This window comes from Mobula birostris, chromosome 1 (genome assembly GCF_030028105.1).
Source record: "Mobula birostris isolate sMobBir1 chromosome 1, sMobBir1.hap1, whole genome shotgun sequence".
NCBI classification, from domain to species: domain Eukaryota; kingdom Metazoa; phylum Chordata; class Chondrichthyes; order Myliobatiformes; family Myliobatidae; genus Mobula; species Mobula birostris.
This window is the reverse complement of record NC_092370.1, coordinates 29,027,895-29,051,777: the sequence shown is the minus strand read 5'-3', so window position 1 is coordinate 29,051,777 and position 23,883 is coordinate 29,027,895. Positions and strand designations below refer to the sequence as shown.

General features: G+C 40.5%; 1 protein-coding gene across 12 annotated transcripts in view; it reads left to right on the top strand.

Moving 5' to 3' along the window:
* Window positions 1-23,883, top strand: part of LOC140195234 (uncharacterized) — a 665,367-nt gene that overhangs the window by 369,530 nt on the left and 271,954 nt on the right. For 10 of the 12 annotated variants that reach the window (XM_072253281.1, XM_072253262.1, XM_072253330.1 and 7 more), the window contains 3 exons: window positions 3,732-3,899; window positions 4,383-4,625; window positions 17,225-17,446. In XM_072253281.1, the coding sequence (XP_072109382.1) occupies window positions 3,732-3,899; window positions 4,383-4,625; window positions 17,225-17,446 (633 nt within the window). The remainder of the gene's footprint in view (window positions 1-3,731; window positions 3,900-4,382; window positions 4,626-17,224; window positions 17,447-23,883) is intronic. The other 2 variants (XM_072253314.1, XM_072253321.1) reach the window with 2 other exon arrangements.

The following is a 23,883-nucleotide window of genomic DNA, read 5'->3' as shown; positions in this document are numbered from 1 at the left end:
AAGTTCCCAACTTTTTAGTGCCACGAACCCCAAACATTAACCGAGAGGTTCATGAATCCCAGGTTGGGAACCCTCGACGTAGAGGATATGTGATGTAGTGTAACCTACAAAATCATACCAAAAAGTAGGATAGAGTCATTTTGATACAGCACAGAAACAGGCTCTTCAGCTCACCAACAATGTATCAACCATCATGCACACTTTCACAGTAATCCTACTGTGACCCATTTCATTTTCCTTACCTTTCTCATATGACCCCTTGGATTCTACTAGTCAACCATATGCTTGGGGGAATTTGTGGTGAACAAATAAGCCATTATCCTGTACTCCTTTGTGGGCGGAAACTGGAGCAATGAGGCGGCATCTCTACCAGGTGTGCTACTGTGGCTGTAGATAAATTTGGTTGAATTTAAACTGTCTCTTTTGTTCAAGGCAATTGAGGACAATGAATGCTGCCATTAACAACTAATCTGCAATTTGTGAATGAATAAATAAAAAAAAACTAGCTTTCCTTTGACAGTCCAGATATGATGGGTGAAATGGCATCCTTCTTAACAATGAATTTCAATGATCGTGTATGTCATCTACAAAATGCACAATAGCAACTTTTTTAAGCTTCCTTGGAAAACCAACGATCTCTACTACATGGAACAATATGCAATAGATGGCTTTGTGGCTAAGTTTGCTGATGGTACAAAGATAGGTGGAGGGGTCAGTAGTGCTGAAGAAACAGAGGGTCTGCAGAGAGACTTGGATAGATTAGAAGAATGAGCAAAGAAGTGGCAAATGAAATACAATGTTGGAAAGTGTATGGTTATACACTTGGACAGAAGAAATAAACGGGCAGACTGTTATTTAAATGGGGAGAGAATTCGAAGTTCTGAGATGCAGCGGGACTTGGGGGTCCTCGTATAGGATATCCTTAAGGTTAACCTCCAGGTTGAGTCGGTGGTGAAGAAGGTGAATACAATGTTGGCATTCATTTCTAGAGGAATAGAGTATAGGAGCAGGGATGTGATGTTGAGGCTCTATAAGGCACTGGTAAGACCTCACTTGGAGTACTGTGGGCAGTTTTGGTCTCCTTATTTAAGAAAGGATGTGCTGACGTTGGAGAGGGTACAGAGAAGAATCACTAGAATGATTCTGGGAATGAGAGGGTTAACATATGAGGAACATTTGTCCGCTCTTGGACTGCATTCCTTGGAGTTTAGAAGAATGGGGGGGGGCCTCATAGAAACATTTCGAATGTTGAAAGGCATGGACAGAGTGGATGTGGCAAAGTTGTTTCCCATGATGGGGGAGTCTAGTACGAGAGGGCATGACTTAAGGATTGAAGGGCGCTCATTCAGAACAGAGATGCGAAGAAATTTTTTTAGCCAGGGGGTGGTGAATCTATGGAATTTGTTGCCACTGGTGGCAGTGGAGGCCAAGTCATTGGGTGTATTTAAGGCAGAGATTGACAGGTATCTGAGTAGCCAGGGCATCAAAGGTTATGGTGAGAAGACGCGGGAGTGGGACTAAATGGGAGAATGGATCAGCTCATGATAAAATGGTGGAGCAGACTCGATGGGCCGAATGGCTGACTTCTGCTCCTTTGTCTTATGTCTTATGGTCTAATGAAAGCAGCAATTGCAAGAATGCAACACCATCAGCAAGATGGCCTGCAGGTCATAAACATATCCTGAATTGAAATTATATCTGTAAGCCACTGTGTCAAGATTCTGCAGACACCCTCTTTACAGCATTCTGGAGGGACTTTTATTGTTAGCAGGTTAAGGAGCTCCCTTGTATCCATCTCCAAGGTACTTAAGAATGATCACAGAGACTTGAGGGATAGAGAAAGACCACCACATATGTTCATGCCAGTCGGTAAAGGATAATTGGGTATTCCCTCATTTAATCGTGGCACATCGTATACTTATTAAGAAAATTCTTAAATTGATGGAACATTACGGACATGCTGTGTTGGTGCCAAAATGTGTGGTGACACCTGAGGGCTGTTTGCAGCCCACCCTTGGTTGTGTTGGTTGTTAAAACAAATGACACAAATTTCACTGTAAGTTTCTATATCATGTGCTAAGTAAATCTGAATCTAATTTCTGTCTGCACCAACTTTCAGCAGACTCTGACCCTATCATTCTTCAGTGGAAAACAGATTTTTGATTTCCTCGTTAAATGAAATCTGTCTTCCTATTTCATTGTGTCCAAAGCTCTTATGATTTTATATAACCCTATTTAAACCTAGTCTCTTTCAATCCAGAGAAAGCAACCCATTTTCAAACAACTAGAAAGATTGAGGTGTCCTCCTCAGCAGTGGTTCAGTGGAGTTGAGCTGGTTTTCAGCTCTCAGGATAATATTATTTGTGATCATAATGTCTTGTGACTGAAATTATCCAACTTTGTTACTAATGCTATCACACCCTTAAATTTGGTGACCAGAACTATACTCTGTAACTCAATTATGGTCTAATTAGTGAAAATTTAAAAAAAGGTGTAGACTGGACTGCCCAAGAAAAAGAATTGACCAATAACTTGCTGACTGATGTTCAATTTGGGGTTTGCAAGAACGACTCACCTCCAGACCCTATTGTACCTCTGATTCAAAGTAGATCAAAAGAGGTAATTTTCAGAGGTGAAATAAGAATGGTGATCCTTGGAATCAAGGAACCATTTGACTGAGTAGAATCCAAAAATAAAGTGAGTGAAATCAAGAGGGAAACTCTCCAGTGGTTAATCACATTTTCTAGCACTTGGTTTGTCATGGCATTTTAAGTCCTTATCTAAGTACTTAAATATTGTAAGAGCGCTTGCCTCGGCCAACCCCTCAGTATGTGAGTTCCAGTTTTCTCAAGCATCCTCCAAAATCTCTCACTGCTTACCTGTAACCTATACATTCTTGGCTAGTTGCCCGACTGGTGACAGCAAATTTGCTAACAGGGTTGTAGAATGGCAGTGCGACCATGATAAATAAAGTGAGTGAAATCAAGAGGGAAACTCTCCAGTGGTTAATCACATTTTTAATCACCCTTGGAGAGGAGAGTCAGTTCTCTCTCCTCTGAGCCACTGGCCCTATTTTAGAGGGATACCTGAATCATCTTAATATCTGTAGGACAATAGGCTGCTGGAAAACTATGGGATCCTCAAAGTCTCTTTAAACATTGTACCAGTCCACCCCAGTTTACAAATGCCCAACTTACACACACATGAACAAGCATTTGGGAAACCAGTGGATGGATTTTCTGACTGCTGCAAGGCCACATGCACCTTCTACTGTATGGTCCATGGATGTCAATTTTTAAGGTTGCAAACAGTTCCCAAGAATGGAACCCTCTCATAACCTGAAGAGGACATGTATCCGGAATCATTACAACAGTAAATAAAAGTTCAGGCTTGTGTAACATAAGTTTCATATTCTAGTTGTTGACCTCCTCTTCCATGGTTAAAATGCCTCCATCAATGCAGCCTTCAGTCATATCCATATGCAGCAGAAATAGAGGCTCCTAATGTGGTTGGGGTGAGGATATTCCACCCGTCCCTGGGCATAAATCACTGGTAAAATCAGGAGGATTTTTATTTATGCCTATACTAGTTTCAAAATCGATACTACAGTTCTCTGGATTCATCTTTGATTTGACTTATAAGGAAGTACAACGATGAATATTTAAGCATTCTCGCCTTCAGATGGCAGGGACAAAATGTAAGTCATGGAAATTCCTTCTTCTAATAAACAGATTGGAGTTCAAACAGCTGAGCTCAACAGACTTGCTGAAAAATTAACAAATCTGCAGCATGAAGTTTGCAAGCTAAGGAACATTGGTGACGTACAGCAAGAACAGCTGAACGAAGCTGGAAAGTCAATTCAGGAATTTGAACATGAACGGAAAATGCTCATGGAGGAGGTTAGTAGAGGGGAAAATGAGTCTCCCAAATTTAAATACTGAGTGTAATGGTGATTTTAACCAGTTATTCATAAAATATTTTATAATATTTGTCTTTCTATGAAAAATCACTGGATATAATTGACTATACCTTCTAATATACTTTACTATTCTACTGGCTGCCTGTGGCTATTAAGTTCCATATAAAGCCAGTCCTTCAAAAGCTCCCTTAGATGCACATCATTCAGCTGGGAACCTTGTCTGTTGAAGTCGTTTGCCTATTGAACACAACAAAATGGTGGGCAAGCCTAAATCGACATCGAGGTGCAAACACTATCAACAGAAGTCTGGGAAACATTTGGAGGAACTGATCTTCCTTTTTCCAACCAAGATGCTAAATAGAGTTTGGAAATGATGCCAACTGAATCAACAATTCAGTTGTTTTAATTGTAGAATTCTATATAGATTTATCAATTTGGCAAAATTTGTGTGTTTTACTTATAGATCCAAACCAAAGAAATGAAAATAGTTCAGTTGCACAAAGATTTAGATGTCTCAAAGCAATCTTACACTGATGACTTAGAACGATGGTCACAGAAAAGCATTTTGCTGCAAAATTCTTTGGATTTAACTATCAGTGAATTACAGAATACTCGTAGCAAAGTGCAAGAACACAAAACAATTGGAATAAACCTCAAAGAAGACTTGAATAAGCAAAAGCTTCTTCAACAGGAAACTGCAAAATTAGTAAGTATTGTAAAATAGGCCTTTGATTAAATCTTTCTTCATTTACATTTTTAAAAAATATATATGAAGCTCAAGCTATGTGGAAAATACTCTTCCGCGTATTTTCATTCTTGTGTATATAAGTAAGCATTGAAAAATATATTTAAGCAAATTAGGCGGACTGATGGTTTAGTTGGTGAATTTTAATAATTGGCATCATTTGTTTAATTTCATAAGCGTGAAGTGAAAAGCCATTTCTGGAAGGTAAAATAGAACATCAGTGAAACTGGTTCTTGGCAATTTTCCATGTATGCGTAGTTGTTTTTATAAGCAATTACTACCTCATCAAATATTGCTGCAAAACTGATATTAGGTTCATTTAAATTAATTTTCTACAAAGGAGCATCTAATATTGCTGTAATGTTTAAATAAAAAGTTGGCACATATTTAAAGTTGCAGTTGCTGAGATCATTTAATGTAATTTATGTCGTTTGATTTTGGAGTTAATCTGCAGGAACTGAATTGAAAAGGTGTGGAAAGCATGCTCTGGGATTGTGATAGCAATTAACCTGTGCTCAGTGCCAGGTGCATACAAAAATTGTGCTTTCCTCCTTGTTATTACAATTTAATGTCCAGAAAGCACTTGATTGGCTTTTCCTATATGTATCCACTGGATCCAGTTTTATGAATTACTATCACCATTTGTATTTGACCAATGTATAATTAAATGGAGATCTGAGATGCAACACAGAGCGTCATATGAAGTCATTCCTGCCTGTGGCCATCAAGCTTTACAATTCCTCCCTTGGAGGGTCAGACACCCTGAGCCAATAGGCTGGTCCTGGACTTACTTCATAATTTACTGGCATAATTTACATATGTACACAGGATAACTATTTATGGTTCTATTACTATTTATTATTTATGGTGCAACTGTAACGAAAACCAATTTCCCCTGGGATCAATAAAGTATAACTATGACTATAATACTTGCGCTCAGTGGTGGGGGATAATTCTGAATTTTTTGGATATTTGATGGAAGCCATAGCAGAGCATAAATGAGAGATGGCTGATTATCAAGCTGGCCCCTTACTATTGCATAAGATTTTTGCTTAAAAGTCCAATATGGGTGCATTCAAACATACTGCACAACTTTGCACTCAACATCAGTAAGAGCAAAGAGCTGAGTGTGGACTTTAGAAAGGGTAGAATGAGGGATCACAAACCAATTATCATAGAGGGATCAGAAATGGAGAAAGTGAGCAATTTCTAGTTCCTGGGTGTCAAGATTTCTGAGAATCTAACCTGGTCCCAACAGTTATGAAGAAGGCAAGACAGCGGCTATATTTTATTTGGAGTTTGAGGAGATTAGGTTTGTCACCTTAAGACAGTTGAAGACCTCTACAGATGTACTGTGGAGAGCATTCTGACTGTCTGCATCACTGTCTAGGATGGGGGAGGAGAGGTGGCTGATACACAGGATCGAAAGAAGCTACAGAAAGTTGTAAAATTAGTCAACTCCATCTTGGGTACTAGTCTCCACCGTATCCAAGACATCTTCAAGGAGCAATGTCTCAGAAAGGCCTTGTGCATCATTAAGGACCCCCATTAACCAGGACATGCACTCTTCTCATTGTAACCGTCTGAGAGGAGGTACAGAAGCCAAAAGGCTCACACTCAGTTTATTCCCCTTTGCCATCTGATTCCTCGAAGGACATTTAGTGAAATTTGAGAGACTACTAGACAGGTATATGGAGGAATTTAAGGTGGGGGGGTTATATGGGAGGCAGGGTTTGAGGGTCGGCACACATTATGGGCCGAAGGGGCTGTACTGTGCTGTACTATTCTATGTTCTATTACTTCACTTTTATTATTTCTATTTTTACGCTGTTTTTAATTTAGACTATAAGACCATAAGACAAAGGAGCAGAAGTCGGCCATTCGGCCCATCGAGTCTGCTCCACCATTTTATCATGAGCTGATCCATTCTCCCATTTAGTCCCACTCCCCCGCCTTCTCACCATAAACTTTGATGCCCTGGCTACTCAGATACCTCTCAATCTCTGCCTTAAATACACCCAATGACTTGGCCTCCACTGCCACCAGTGGCAACAAATTCCATAGATTCACCACCCTCTGGCTAAAAAAATTTCTTTGCATCTCTGTTCTGAATGGGTGCCCTTCAATCCTTAATTCATGCCCTCTTGTACTAGACTCCCCCATCATGGGAAACAACTTTGCCACATCCACTCTGTCCATGCCTTTCAACATACGAAATGTTTCTATGAGGGCTCCCCTCATTCTTCTAAACTCCAAGGAATACAGTCCAAGAGCAGACAAACGTTCCTCATATGTTAACCCTCTTATTCCCAGAATCATTGTAGTGAATCTTCTCTGTACCCTCTCCAACGTCAGCACATCCTTTCTTAAATAAGGAAACCAAAACTGCCTACAGTACTCCAAGTGAGGTCACCAGCGCCTTATAGAGCCTCAACATCACATCCCTGCTCCTATACTCTGTTCCTCTAGAAATGAATGCCAACATTGCATTCACCTTCTTCACCACCGACTCAACCTGGAGGTTAACCTTAAGGGTATCCTGTACAAGGACTCCCAAGTTCCACTGCATCTCAGAACTTCGAATTCTCTCCCCATTTAAGTAATAGCCTGCCGGTTTATTTCTTCTGCCAAAGTGCATAACGATACACTTTCCAATATTGTATTTTATTTGCCACTTCTTTGCCCATTCTTCCAATCTATCCAAGCCTCTCTGCAGACTGTCAGTTTCCTCAGCACTGCCGGCCCCTCCACCTATCTTCGTATCATCAGCAAACTTAGCCACAAAGTCATCTATTCCATAATCCAAATCGTTGATGTACAATGTAAAAAGACGCGGCCCCAACACGGACCCTTGTGGAACACCACTGGTAACTGGCAGCCAACCAGAATAGGATCCCTTTATTCCCACTCTCTGTTTCTTGCCAATCAGCCAACGCTCTATCCACATATGTAACTTTCCCGTAATTCCATGGGCTCTTATCTTGTTAAGTAGCCTCATGTGTGGCACCTTGTCAAAGGCCTTCTGCAAATCCAAATATACAGCATCCACTGCATCTCCCTTGTCCAGCCTACTGGTAATTTCCTCAAAAAATGTAATAGGTTTGTCAGGCAGGATTTTCCTTTAAGGAATCCATGCTGAGTTCTGCCTATCTTGTCATATGCCTCCAGGTACCCTGTAACCTCATCCTTGACAATTGACTCCAACAACTTCCCAACTACAGATGTCAAGCTAACAGGTATATAATTTCCTTTTTGCTTCCTTGCCCCCTTCTTAAATAGCGGAGTGACATTTGCAATCTTCCAGTCCTCCGGAACCATGCCAGAATCTATCGACTTTTGAAAGATCATCGCTAATGCCTCCGCAATCTCCACAGCTACTTCCTTCAGAACACGAGTGTGCATTCCATCTGGTCCGGGAGATTTATCTACCTTTAGACTATTCAGCTTCCTGAGTACTTACTCGGTCATAATTGTGACTGCGCACACTTCTCTTCCCTGCCACCCTTGAGTGTCCGGTATACAGCTGATGTCTTCCTCAGTGAAGACTGATGCAAAATACTCGTTCAGTTCCTCTGCCATCTCCTTATCTCCCATTACAATTTCTCCAGCATCATTTTCTATCGGTCCTATACCTAATCTCACCTGTCTTTTGCTCTTTATATACTTGAAAAAGCTTTTAGTATCCGCTTTGATATTATTTGCTAGCTTCCTTTCATAGTTAATCTTTTCCCTCTTAATGACCTTCTTAGTTTCCTTTTGTAAGCTTTTAAAAACTTCCCAATCCTCTGTCTTCCCACTAATTTTTGCTTCCTTGTACACCCTCTCCTTTGCTTTAACTTTGGCTTTGACTTCTCTTGTCAGCCATGGTTGCATCCTTTTTCCATTCGAAAATTTCTTCATTTTTGGAATATACCTGTCTTGCTCCTTCCTTATTTCTCGCGTAAGCTGCAGCCACTGCTGCTCTGCCGTCCTTCCCGCCAGTGTCCCTTTCCAGTCAACTTTGGTCAGTTCCTCTCTCATGCCACTATAACTTCCTTTACTCCACTGAAATACCGACGCATCAGATTTTGGCTTCTCTTTTTCAAATTTCACAGTGAACTCAATCGTGTTATGATCACTGCCTCTTAAGTGTTCCTTCACCTCAATCTCTCTAATCACCTCCGGTTCATTACACAATACCCAATCCAGTACAGCCGATCCCCTAGTGGGCTCAACAACAAGCTGTTCTAAAAAGCCATCTCGCAGACATTCTACAAATTCTCTCTCTTGAGATCCAGTGCTGACCTGATTCTCCCAATGCACTGGCATGTTAAAATCCCCCACAATCATCATAACACTGCCCTTCTGACAAGCCTTTTCTATTTCCTGTTGTAATTTGTAGTCCACATCACTGCAACTGTTTGGAGGCCTATAAATAACTGCTATCAGGGTCCTTTTACCCCTGCGATTTCTTAGCTCAACCCATAAAGATTCTGCACCTTCCGATCCTATGTCACCTCTTTCTAATGATTTAATATCATTTCTTACCAATAAAGCCACACCTCCCCCTCTGCCTACCTTCCTATCCTTCGGATACACCATGTATCCTTGGACGTTCAGCTCCCAGAGACATGCATCATTTAGGCACGTCTCAGTGATGGCCACAATATCATACCTGCCAATCTGTAGCTGTACAACAAGATCATCCACCTTATTCCTTATGCTGTGTGCATTTAAGTATAACACCTTAAGACCAGTAGTTGGTACTGTTCGCTTAGATTTCACTGCAACTTTATTGCACTGCAACTCATCCCAATGATAGTGACACCACACTATCCAAATTTGCCCCATCACCTGCCTGTCTTTCCTGACATCTTTACTGCTCACTATCTTAGATTTATTTCTGTTTTCCCCTTCCTCTGCTCTATCATTCTGGTTTCCATCCCCCTGCCAAATTAGTTTAAACCCTCCCTAACAGCTCTATTAAACCTCCCCCCCCCCACACACACACACACATATATATGTATGTATGTATAGGTGTGTATACATATAGATATATGCATGTGTGTGTGTATGTATATATATATATATATATATATATATATATATATACACACACACACACATACATACATACACACACATACACACTTACTGTAATTGGTTTACTCATTTTCCCCTATATTATCATGTATTGCATTGTACTGCTGCTGCTAAGTTAATAAATTTCATGATGTATGCCGGTGATATTAAACTTGATTCTGATTCTGATATGGATGCTCTTATTGTCGGTGAATCTCTACTGATTTGCTGACTGCTACTGTGTATCTCAGACGAGATAAATTCCCTCTCTGCGTATAGATATCCTCTCTCACTTTCAGGTTATAGTGCAATGTACATTGTGACTCCAAAATCATCTTTATCTGCACTGACTATTGCTAAGAAACATACTGAGGGTCATGGTCGCTTACTAGTAAACATCTGTAGGAACAATTGTGGTAGATCTTGGCCATCAAATCCAAGCAAAGCTCCTCTGGTGACACAGACTTATCACAACAGCTCCATGCATGCAAAACTTCCTCTAAAGTGGGAATTGAGGATGGCTTGCATCCACTCTATGATTGTGCAGTAAGAAGTGGTTAACGAGGCCAGTGTGGGAACTGCAGGCTCTCTCACTAATGTGGCAGCAGGTCGTTGATGGGGCAAGTGGCAGGGTTATTTTTTTGAGGTGGTGTTCTACTTCTGCCAATTACACAGTGTTTCTGTCTGCTTCCTGTGCAATGCACAAAGTTCTCAATGCCATCCTGAATGCTCCCTTTGTATTAGGACTGGTCGTGGGCTAGAGATTCCTGTGAATCAGTGGGAAAGTTATTTTTTTTCTGTCTGCCTGGTAAACTTGTCCCATGACAGGGCTCACAATGGAGTGTTGGCTTTGGCTGCCTTCCATTTGAAAGATCAAATAGTGTGTCCACCCTAATCTGGCCATTTTAGAGTATTGATAGCCTTACTGCTAAGGATGTTGGCCTGGGAGAGGATGCTGATGTCAGTTTCCTCTTCCTCTGCTGAATTTGGAAGTTATACCTACTTGGTTTAAAATATTCTTATAACAGATTCCTTGCTATCTGGGTTCCTTATGGCTTCTGTCTTAGTCTTAAAGGAATGAACAACAATTTCACATTTATACCAGCAAATACATAAAAGGCGAAAGTATAATTTGAGAACATATTATCAACTCTTTCCAAAGCACTTTCCATAGTGCATAGTGAAAATTACCCTAATGTTACAATTAAGGATCACAGTTTTCTCCAATTGAACTCCAAATCAAATACTAACCAAACTAGAAACCTTTCTAAATCTCTTTGAATAAGACAGGAAGTTCTTAATGTTGTTTGACCAAAGTTTAACATTTTACATTAACTGGATTGCTAAGGCCCAACATGACACCACGCTATCCAATTTGCTAAGCAATGTCAAACATGTCAAAGTTGAGTTTATTATCATCTTCACAAGTACATGTATGCAGAATTGCATCAGAAAAACTTACTTGCAGTGGCAACACAGGCACATCATATCTCCTTCCTGGAAGTCCGTTGGGAACAACGATGACATCAGTGACGCCTCTGATGAGAGCGAAGCCTGAACTGGGAAGCATATCAAATAAGCAGCATTGACAAGAAAGTCATAAATAAAGCACAAGTTACAAGATAGAAAGCAATTAGAACAATAAAAATGAATTATAGTGCAAAGCGATCAAAGTGGTCATAGTGTTTCTATACTGAGGTGGTGATTAGTATTGTGCTGATTGGTTCAAGCTGTACCTGAGCCTGGTGGTCTGGTATGTCAGTCTTTTCTACCTGCTGCTAGATGATAGCTGCAAGAAGAATGCATGGCCCAGATGGTAGGTGTGGTGATATCACGTGCAGTGATGTGCCACTACATGATTGGACAGAGCACTGAGCATGCGTGGGATTGCCAGAATGTTCCAGCACGTGGCTGGGTTAAGACGTGTTTGTTTATTACTGTAAATAAAGTTCTCTAATTCTTCCAGAATATGATTCTTTACTGTTAACCCATGGTACGTTTAAACAGAAGTAACATAACATGGTGTCAGAAGTGGTTTTGGAAGAATAATACGGGAGAATCGAGAATCGAAGATAATTGAAAAAAAAGAGAAGAAAAAAGTTCGAACTGTAAACGGTAAAATGGAAGGTTTACAGCCCCCACCAAAACTTCAGCTGACTGGTAACGTAGCTGAGAATTGGACGATATTCAAGCAACGGTTTGAACTGTGCTTATCAGCGATCGATTATGAAGAAAAATTGGAAAAAATCAAAGCTGCGCTTTTGGTCCATGTAATCAGGAATGACGCAGTAGAGGTATATAATAATTTTGTCTTTGAAGTTGAAGATAATTTCAATTTAACTTCAATAGTGGACAGATTTGAAGTATTTTGTATACCTAAGCGTAGTTTAATGTATGAGCAATATAAATTCTTCACATGTGCGCAGAGAGCTGCTGAAACAATTGATCAGTATGTTACTGAGTTAAGAAAGCATAGTAGAACATGTGAGTTTGGATTGCTCACGGACTCTCTCATTAGAGATAGACTTGTTTGTGGCATTCGAGATAATGCTCTGAGAGAAAGGCTGTCGAGAGAGCAAGATTTAAATTTTGAAAAAGCTTGGGTGCTTTGCAAAGCTTCTGAGACCGTGACATTGCAGGCTGAAGAGCTTTTTGTTGAAAACTGCAATGTATACGCTGTGAAAAACGCAAATACGTCAAGAAGTATAATAATACGTCGACGAAACCGGCAGAGAACAAGAACGGCATTGGAAAGAAACAAGTCATGTGATCGCTGTGCGCAGGGAACATCATCCAAATCAGTGTCCCGCATATGGCAAAATTTGCAATGTCTGCAGTAAGATTAATCATTTTTCATGCTGTTGTAAAAGTAGAAAGAAGGAAAATAGAATGAAACAAGTAAATGCTGTACTTGGAGATGAATGTGAGGAATTTTATATAGATGTGCTTTGTGAAAATAAACAAAGTAAGAATGACTGGACTATTCCATTGCAAGTGAATCAAAACAATATTCTGTTTAAACAATACTAGAGCGCAAGTAAATGTTCTTGCAGGAATCTGAGTTTAATGCTTTAAAGCCAAGACCGAAGTTACATCAGACAAATATAAAAGTGACTGGGTTTTCAGGTGCAGACATTCCAGTTGAAGGAACATGCGTAGCAAAGGTATCACACAAAAATATTGTGCTTTTATTTGTGGTCGTGCCAAAAAATGTACAGTCAATTCTGGGTTTACCTGCTTGTGAAAGACTTAATTTGGTGAAAAGAATTTTAGTCCTGGATAGTGACACAGAGTCAGAATACAGTGAATTGATGAAAGAGTATGAAGACTTGTTTAAAGGGCTTGGTTGTCTTCCAGGAGAGCACTCAATTAAAATTGACAGTACAGTGCAACCCGTAATACATCCACGCAGAAAAGTACCTTTTGCATTACGTCATCAGCTGAAAACAGAGCTAGACAGAATGGAAAGGCTAGGAGTCAGAAAAAAAAATTGATGAACCAACTGAATGGGTCAATTCGCTTGTCATTGTTAAGAAAAATGGAAAACTGAGGATTTGTTTAGACCCAAGAGACCTGAATTGGACCATTAAAAGAGAGCATTTCAAATTGCCTATGAAGAAATTATGTCACAGTTTGCTAATGCAAAGTATTTTAGTAAATTAGATGCATCCTCCGGATTCTGGCAACTCAAATTAGATGAACCGAGTTCAAAATTGTGTACCTTTAACACTCCGTTTGCCAGATACTGTTTTCTTAGGCTCCCTTTTGGAATTGCATCAGCTCCTGAAGTGTACCATAAGACCATTCACATGTTATATGAGCACATTGAGGGCGCAGGTACATCCATGGATGATATTATTATTTGGGGATCGACTAAACAAGAGCATGCCGCCAGGCTCATACAAGTCTTTGAGGCAACACACAAGGCTCACCTGAAATTGAATAAAGACAAATGTCAGCTAGGAGTGACTGAACTTACATTTGTGGGTGATATCATCAGCAAGGAGGGTGTGCGTCCTGATCCATTGAAGGTTTCTGCTATTGAGAACATGCCAAGACCGCATTGTTAAAAGGATGTTCAGAGGGAATGGTTAACTATATGGGAAAATTTACACCCAATCTCTCGGAACAGCTTACTCCATTGAGGTATCTAACAGAAAAGAGAAAATGAATGGAGCTGGAACCATAAACAGAAGAAGGCATGGCAAAATCGCAAGAAAGTACACACAAAAGAACCTGTGTTGAAATTTTATGATGCTGAGAGAGCAATCAAAATCTCATGTGATGCATCTCAAGCAGGCTTAGGGGCAGTATTACTCCAGAAACGTGATCAGGAATGGCTACCCGTGGCATCTGCATCTGGTGCATTATCTGTTCCAGAAAAAAGGTATGCCCAAATTAAAAAAAAATTGCTCAGCATTATGTTTGCTTGTGAGAGATTTTATCAGTTTGTGTCAGGGCAATCTATTGATGTTGAAACCGATCATAAGCTGTTGATTGCATTGTTTAACAAATCTTTAAGCGACTGTCCTTTGCGAATACAGCGAATGATGATCAAATTGCAAAGATATGCGTTGAATGTGTCATACACACCTGGAAAATTCTTGTACACGGCTGTCACACTTTCCAGAGCTGTGGATCCAACAACAAAAGACAGTCACAAGAACGCCATTGATGTTCAGGTATTTATTGATATGGTTATAGAAATTGTACCTGTTGCTCCCAAAAAGTTGGAACTGCTGTGTCTTGAGACAGAGAAGGACAAAAATCTCAATCAGGTAATACAAGTGGTGTTGAACGGATGGCCAGATAATAGGCATGACTGTACCTCAGTAGTACAAGATTATAGGAACCACAGATAAAAACTGTCTGTTATGGATGGGATATTGTACAAAGGTAGTAGAATTATTATACCTAAAAGTCTCCGTAAAGAAATAGACAATAGGTGCAGGAGTAGGCCATTTGGCCCTTCGAGCCAGCACCACCATTCACTGTGATCATGGCTGATCATCCGCTATCAGTATCCAGTTCCTGCTTTATCCGCAAAACCTTTGATTCCGCTATCTTTAAGAGCTCTATCCATCTCTTTTTTGAAGGCATCCAGAGACCTGGCCTCCACAGCCTTCTGGGACAGAGCATTCCATATATCCACCACTCTCTGGGTGAAAAAGTTTTTCCTCAACTCCGTTCTAAATGGCCTACCCCTAATTCTTAAACTGTGGCCTCTAGTTCTGGACTCACCCATCAGCAGGAACATGCTTCCTGCCTGCAGCATGTCCAATCCCTTAATCATCTTATATGTTTCAATAAGATCCCCTCTCAGCCTTCTAAATTCCAGAGTATACAAGCCCAGTCGTTCCAATCTTTCGACATATGACGGTCCCGCCATTCCGGGAATTAATCTTGTGAACCTACGCTGCACTCCCTCAATAGCAAGAATGTCCTTCCTCAAATTTGGAGACCAAAACTGCACACAGTACTCCAGGTGTGGCCTCATCAGGGCCTTGTACAGCTGCAGAAGGACCTCCTTGCTCTTATACTCAATTCCCCTTGTTATGAAGGCCAGCATGCCATTAGCTTTCTTCACTGCCTGCTGATAAATGCTTGATAAAATTCATGAAGGCCACCTAGGCATTGAAAAATGTAAGATAAGGGCATGGGAAGTGATGTTTTGGCCCAGGATGAATCAAGAGATTGCAGGACTGGTGTCTTCTTGTCAAATATGTCTTAAATACCAACCTAGCAACCCTAAGGAGCCACTGCATTCACACCCAAATCCTCAGAGGCCTTATCAGAAGGTAGGCATTGTGATCTTTTTATAACTAACAACAAAGACTATCTACTAATAACAGATTACTACTCATTGTATCCTAAAGTGTGTTGTCTGGGCAGAACGACTGCAGAAAATGTAATTACATACATGAAATTGGTTTTTTCAAGACATGGTGTACCTGATGAAGTTTTCACAGACAATGGTCCACAATTTAGTAGTGAATGCATGAAGCATTTTGCTCGTGAATGGGGCTTTGTTCATACAACATCTAGTCCATTTTTCCCTCAGTATAATGGATTAGTTGAGAAATTAGTAGGAATTGTCAAGAAACTGATGCACAAAGCAAAAGATAGTGGAAGTGATTTTTATAAAGCCTGGTTAGCCTACCACAGTACTCTACTTGAATGTGGATTTTTACCTCAGCTCTTGATGGGACGACGTTTGAGATCTAATCTGCCAATGGATGAGAGCCTTCTGAAAACAGAGGAAGGTGAAGAAGTGAAAAGGTGGAAAGATGAACACAAAGCAAAGCAGAAAATATACTTTGATAGATGTTCTCATCCATTACCTGAACTGCATCAGGGAGATGAAGTGAGGATACAAGACAAAATGAACACATGGACACAGAAAGCTACAGTACTTGAAGAAATACAACCCAGATCATACATGGTCCAAACAGAGGAGGGAGCAGTGGTAAGAAGGAATCACAAAGACCTCAAGAAAGAGCCAATTTCAGAGATTCAGTTAACTGATGCAGACGAGACAAAACATGTAAATGATAACAAGGAAACACAAGATCTGTGTGTACCACTTAGAAGGTCTATTCATGTTCGTAAACCCACAGAGAGACTGATAGAGACTTGTTGAATTATCTATTTGCTTTGATTAATGTTGTTAATTGTTTTTCTGTTTAAGGAAAGGAAGATGTGGTGATATCACGTGCAATGATATGCCAGTACATGATCGGACAGAGCACTGAGCAAGCGGGATTGACAGAATGTTCCAGCACGTGGCTGGGTTAAGACGTGTTTGTTTATTACTGTAAATAAAAGTTCTCTAATTCTTCCAAAATATGATTCTTTACTGTTAACCCACGGTACGTTTAAACAGAAGTAACATAACAGTAGGCATCTTGATGACAACTGTTGCCTTCTTAAGACAGCACCTATGTAGATGTTACCAATGGTGTGAGGGATGTGACTATGATGCATTGGGGCGAATCCACTACTCTCTCATTTTTATGTTAAATCAAAACAAAACTGGCAAGAATGAAATCTGACTTATCGCACCATAAAAAGCAGAGCTATGTTGCAGTTTCCCAGTTTGCATTTTATAATGATCTGACAGTATTCCTTACACAAGTGATTTCTGGAGAATACAGATGACCCCACATGTTGCAGGAGAGATTGTGTTTCTAGAAGAAATATGTGTGTCCTGATTTTCTGTAAAGCAAAGCCACATTACATGCACAAGTATCAAAAATATGTCTTTATGTATTTAGTTTTATGAACAATAAATTCCATAAGAGTAAATATTGATTCTATAACCCAAATTTTTTGGTAATGATTTGTGAATTTTATGAAGCAAAAATGTATACAAACTGCTTTAATGCAGGAGTCTGCCTGTATACCCATTAATATGTCAATTTCTGGAAAGCTAAACAGCCTGTTGCAAGCCAAGGAGAATTGCAACTGCTTTTTAACAAAGTAAGTTAATTGTTTTATAGGTTGAAAAGCATGAAGACACCATTAAAAAAGAGAAATCTGAGAATATGCATTTAAGAAAGCAGATTGAGCTTCTACAAAATCAAGTTACAGAAAGCCACAATCAGGCATTGACTTCTGAATCTACTGCAGATCTATACAAGCAGAAATATCAGACAAGCACTGACAGGATACATCACCTGGAGAATCATGTGCAAAACCTTAAAGAAGAATCAAATCATCAGGTATGGTGTTATATTTGACTCGTCTGCTTGTCGTAAGTTGTATGACTACTCAGTTTCAAATCCTTATCTTTCAATCCATCAGCGGCATAGTCAATCCCACCATTTCCAGTACTCCCAATGTAATATTATCAGCACATATCTCTCCTTGCTCCCTCTGTCAGCATTATGAAGGATTGTGGTACAATACTGTGATTTAACTTATTCTCCTATCACTATTACACATCTTTCCCTTACCATGCAAATGCTGGAGATGCAACATTCTCCTTTTACCTCCTTCTTTTCCTATTCTTTGCAAACCCAAATGTACTCTTGAGATGAAATTGTGATATACTTGCATTTCTTTCACCATACTTCACTGCATTCATTGCTAACAATACAGCCTGTTCTGTAATGGGGAAAAACCTCTTTTCAGTTTAAAACCATGACTGAACTTCTGAACATGCACCACTATAATTCTCCTTACAATTCCTACTTTGACTTACTTATCTGTTCAGTCTTCAGTCTCCTACACTGCTCCAATGAAGCTCAATCTGAGTTTAGGGTCATGTTTCAACCATGTATTTTATAGTGTTTTTTAGATTCAACAATGAGTTCAACACTTTCAGATAAAGGGTCTTTCCTTGTGGTTATATCTCTTCTAATTCAATCACTTTTTTTTTCTTTATTCCATTATCAATCTCTTTTATCTTATCTCAATGTGTCTTTTAGCCAGATATAATTCCTCACTGCCTTAGAAATAATTTGACACAACAAATTATTTTTTTCCTATAAGAACTACAGTATATGCAGTTAAATTATCCTGTTCTCACTGATGGCAAAAGAATCTGAAGTACTTATTTACTGCTCTACCTTCTACTGTAGAATATCAATGCAAAATGTGGCTGGACTTAGTGTGATATCAATTAAGATGTTTCTTAAGATCACATTACTCATCATGCCCCAGAGGCATAATAGAAATTAGTCGCACTTAGACTTTACAAATTAATGATAAATGTCACTCACAAAGCTACTTAAATTATATGTACAGGATGTGTTTTCCTTTGAGCATAAAGTTTAAAAACAGTTAATTATTTTCTGGTCAATAAACTGACTAGAGTACACCAGTTGTCCTGAGTAGGTTTTATTGTCAGTTTTAATTATTTAAAATCAATTAAACATATGTTGGATTAGAGTCTGCTTTTATTCCTTCCATATTATGTATCCTCTATTCACTTTTATATTCCTTCTTGTTACTCCATGTCGTTTGGTTACCTTCACATAAAAAATTATCTCTGTCTTTATGACTCTAATCAATTTAACCTCCTCAGCACTTTGGATGGTTGATTCCAAAGATTCAAAGAGTCAGTCATAGAATCATACATCACTGAAATGGACCCTTTGACTCACTAAGTACCTGCCATCTTTTTTGCCCATCCACACTAATCCTGTTTGCTGCATTAGCAGCATATCATTCAATACCTTGCCTATTTAAATACCTTGGAAATGAGACATGCTATCTCTTTCCACCACTTCCTCTGGCAGCATGTTCCAACTATCAGCCACTCTTTGTGTAAAAAAAGCTTCCCCTTCAAGTTCCTTTTGTAATGCCATGGTTCATTTTTTCTAATTGTTAGCTGTTCTGTTTTTGGTTTTCGTGCTGTTCTCTGCGAGCTGCTTGTTTGGGTTACCGTTGAAGATAGGGGATAGGAGAATTGTGTGTCATCCAATTAGGATGGCTGGATTAAGGGGAGGTTTCTCTAGTGAGGGACTTTAAGTTTAGGCTTGGGGCTTTTGTTAAGGAGAGGAAGAGAGAAGCTGCTGGAGAGAAGGGGTCGTAGATTCGACCTGGAGCGGGGCCATGATTCAACGAAGCCCGGGCTGAGATCAAAGGAGGATCGGCGAAGGGGAAGCTGTGAGCTCCAACTTGTGCACATTAGACTCTTTCATTAAAATGGACCCTTTTCTTTTTTTTGTTCTCTCTTTACTAACCCTTTGGTCAAATGAAGAATTATAAAGCTAAATCTTTTAACTATAGTGTGAGTCCGTTATTTCGTGGCACTTATTTGGAACAGGGTAACGAATCACGCAGCATCCACTCACACAGGGGTTTTCGGTTGGGCTTGCGCCTCAATCTCCCATGTTCGGCAGGACCAGAGATTGTCTTCCCTGGACTTGCGCAGCTGACCCGACCAGAGTGTTTCACTTTCAAAACTCCTTCTCACTTCAAACTTACTGCCGTTTTGTGTTTGTTATCCCTACCAAAGAAAATAGATTTTAGAACATAGAACATAGAACAGTACAGCACAGTACAGGCCCTTCGGCCCACAATGTTGTGCCGACCCTCAAACCCTGCCTCCCATATAAGCCCCTACCTTAAATCCCTCCATATACCTGTCTAGTAGTCTCTTAAACTTCACTAGTGTATCTGCCTCCACCACTGACTCAGGCAGTGCATTCCACGCACTCACTCTCTGAGTAAAAAACCTTCCTCTAATATCCCCCTTGAACTTCCCACCCCTTACCTCTTGTATTGAGCAGTGGTGCCCTGGGCAAGAGGCGCTGGTTATCCACGCTATCTATTCCTCTTATTATCTTGTACACCTCTATCATGTCTCCTCTCATCCTCCTTCTCTCCAAAGAGTAAAGCCCTAGCTCCCTTAATCTCTGATCATAATGCATACTCTCTAAACCAGGCAGCATTCTGGTAAGTCTCCTCTGTACCCTTTCCAATGCTTCCACATACTTCCTATAGTGAGGTGACCAGAACTGGACACAGTACTCCAAGTGTGGCCTAACCAGAGTTTTATAGAGCTGCATCATTACATCGCGACTCTTAAACTCTATCCCTCGACTTATGAAAGCTAACACCCCATAAGCTTTCTTAACTACCCTATCCACCTGTGAGGCAACTTTCAGGGATCTGTGGACATGTACCCCGAGATCCCTCTGTTCCTCCACACTACCAAGTATCCTGCTATTTACTTTGTACTCTGCCTTGGAGTTTGTCCTTCCAAAGTGTACCACTTCACACTTCTCCAGGTTGAACTCCATCTGCCACTTCTCAGCCCACTTCTGCATCCTAGCAATGTCTCCCTACAATCTTTGACAATCCCCTACACTATCGACAACACCACCAACCTTTGTGTTGTCTGCAAACTTGCCAACCCACCCTTCTACCCCCACATCCAGGTCGTTAATAAAAATCACGAAAGTAGAGGTCCCAGAACAGATCCTTGTGGGACACCACTAGTCACAATCCTTCAATCTGAATGTACTCCCTCCACCATGACCCTCTGCCTTCTGCAGGCAAGCCAATTCTGAATCCACCTGGCCAAACTTCCCTGGATCCCATGTCTTCTGACTTTCTGAATAAGCCTACCATGTGGAACTTTGTCAAATGCCTTACTAAAATCCATATAGATCACATCCACTGCACTACCCTCATCTATATGCCTGGTCACCTCCTCAAAGAACTCTATCAGGCTTGCTAGACACAATCTGCCCTTCACAAAGATGTGCTGACTGTCCCTGATCAGACCATGATTCTCTAAATGCCCAGGGATCCTATCTCTAAGGATCTTTTCCAACAGCTTTCCCACCACAGACGTAAGGCTCGCTGGTCTATAATTACCTGGACTATCCCTGTTATCTTTTTTGAACAAGGGGACAACACTTGACTCCCTCCAATCATCCGGTACCATTCCCGTGGACAACGAGGACATAAAGATCCTAGCCAGAGGCTCAGCAATCTCTTCCCTCGCCTCGTGGAGCAGCCTGGGGAATATTCCGTCAGGCCCCGGGGACTTATCCGTCCTAATGTATTTTAACAACTCCAACACCTCCTCTCCCTTAATATCAACATGCTCAAGAACATCAACCTCATCATATTGTCGTCACCATCATCAAGTTCCCTCTCATTGGTGAATACTGAAGAGAAGTATTCATTGAGGACCTCGCTCGCTTCCACAGCCTCCAGGCACATCGTCCCACCTTTATCTCTAATCGGTCCTACCTTCACTCCTGTCATCCTTTTTTTCTTCACATAATTGAAGAATGCCGTGGGGTTTTCCTTTACCCTACTCGCCAAGGCCTTCTCATGCCCCTTTCTTGCTCTCCTCAGCCCCTTCTTAAGCTCCTTTCTTGCTTCCCTATATTCCTCAATAGACCCATCTGATCCCTACTTCCTAAATCTCATGTATGCTGCCTTCTTCCACCTGATTAGATTTTCCACCTCACTTGTCACACAGGGTTCCTTCACCCTACCATTCTTTATCTTCCTCACCGGGACAAATTTATCCCTAACATCCTGCAAGAGATCTCTAAACATCGACTACATGTCCATAGTACATTTCCCTGCAAAAACATCATCCCAATTCACACCCGCAAGTTCTAGCCTTATAGCCTCATAATTTGCCCTTCCCCAATTAAAAATTTCCCTGTCCTCTCTGATTCTATCCTTCTCCATGATAATGCTAAAGGCCAGGGAGCGGTGGTCACTGTCCCCCAGATGCTCACCCACTGAGAGATCTGTGACCTGACCCGGTTCATTACCAAGTACTAGATCTAGTATGGCATTCCCCCTAGTCGGCCTGTCCACATACTGAGACAGGAATCCATCCTGGACACACTTAACAAACTCTGCCCCATCTAAACCCTTGGAACTAATCAGGTGCCAATCAATATTAGGGAAGTTAAAGTCACCCATGATAACAACCCTGTTATTTTTGCACCTTTCCAAAATCTGCCTCCCAATCTGCTCCTCTGTATCTCTGCTGCTACCAGGGGGCCTATAGAATACCCCCAGTAGAGTAACTGCTCCCTTCCTGTTCCTGACTTCCACCCATACTGACTCAAAAGAGGATCCTGCTACATTACCCTGTAATAGTAGCTGTAATAGTATCCCTGACCAGTAATGCCACCCCTCCTCCCCTTTTTCTGCCCTCACTATCCCTCTTGAAGCACTGAAATCCAGGAATATTGAGAATATCTTGACTCTTCCCTGTGCTTCTCATAATTTTATATACTTCTGTCATTTCCCTCTCTTGAATTAGGGTAAAGAAATTTCTCCTCATCTCTTTTCTAGATGGCAGATCTATTATTTTCAAACTGTGACCCATGCTTTGGGCTGACTCTTTAGTGGGGTTGTTTTACACTGTTTATTGTATTCTGCTATTGATGTTTTAACTTCACCAGGATAACACAGTTTCTAGGGTCATGTAGCCATGCTCCCCGTAGCTCTCACTGCTCTCCACATTGAACCAAGTCTGGCCTCTTTGTTAAATTGGTAGAGTAAGGGGTAACTTACAGATAAGAGTTCACAATTTGTAGCAGAATTTTTTTTGCTGATAGTCCAGACCCAGATAGATGAGCTTCTGGTTATTTTCTATATCTAAACCATTTAGAAGCATTTTAGTTTTTAAAAATCCTTTTTTGAGATATGGATATCAGTGGCAAGTCCAACATTTATTGCCAATGGCTAATTATCCTTGAGCTATTTTTTTGTAGCTTTGTCATCTTTCTGATGTGGAGTGATCTCCATAATTTACAACCAGGGATTATGAAGGAACAGTGATATATTTCCACATTGGAATTGTGTATGATTTGGAAGAAGACCCTGCTGGTGGTAGTGTTTCTATGCACCTAGTCTCTTTAGCTTTCCTAGTGGTAGGAATCTTAGGTTTGGGTAGCGTTGTTGGTGTAGTTGGTCAAGTTATTGTAGAGCAGTTTATAGATGTGTATGTTGCTGCCATTGTGTGGTCGTGCTAGAGAAAAGGGATGTTTACAGTGGTGGAGCAGATGACAATTAAAGAAGCAACTTATCATGGATGATGTCACATTGATCATCTGTTGTTGGAGTTGAACTCAAGTGGGCAAGTGAAGAGTATTCCATGGCTGTCCTAACTCATGCTTTGTTAATAGTATGTTGTCCAGATGTAAGCTATTCAATGCAGATTTCCCAACTTCTTATTCATTTCTCACCTGTATTTATGTGGCTAGTTAAGATTCTGGTCAGTGCTGATCTCCAAAATGTTGAAAATGGTGATGTGGCAATGGTAAAGGAATTGTGTGTCAGGAGTAAGGGTTTGGACTGCCTTTTTTTTTTGATATGGTCATTATATATGTGATTAAACTCTCCCGCATTGTAGATGGTTACAGATTGGCACTTATGTGGTATACGGCCTTCTTTCAAACTTGTTTCAAATGTTTCAAAAGTACATTTAATATCACAGAAATGTATACAATATACATTCGGAAATTCTTTTTTATTCGCAACCATCCATGAAAACAGAGGAGTGCCCCAAAGAATGAATGACAGGTAAATGTTAGAACCCCAAAGCCCTCCCACAATTCCCCCCTCCCACACGTAAGCAGCAGCAAAGCAATGATACCCCCTCCCCCACAGTAATAAAAGTATTGGCACCCCGCCCCCACCGAGCATTCAAGCATGCAGCAAGCAT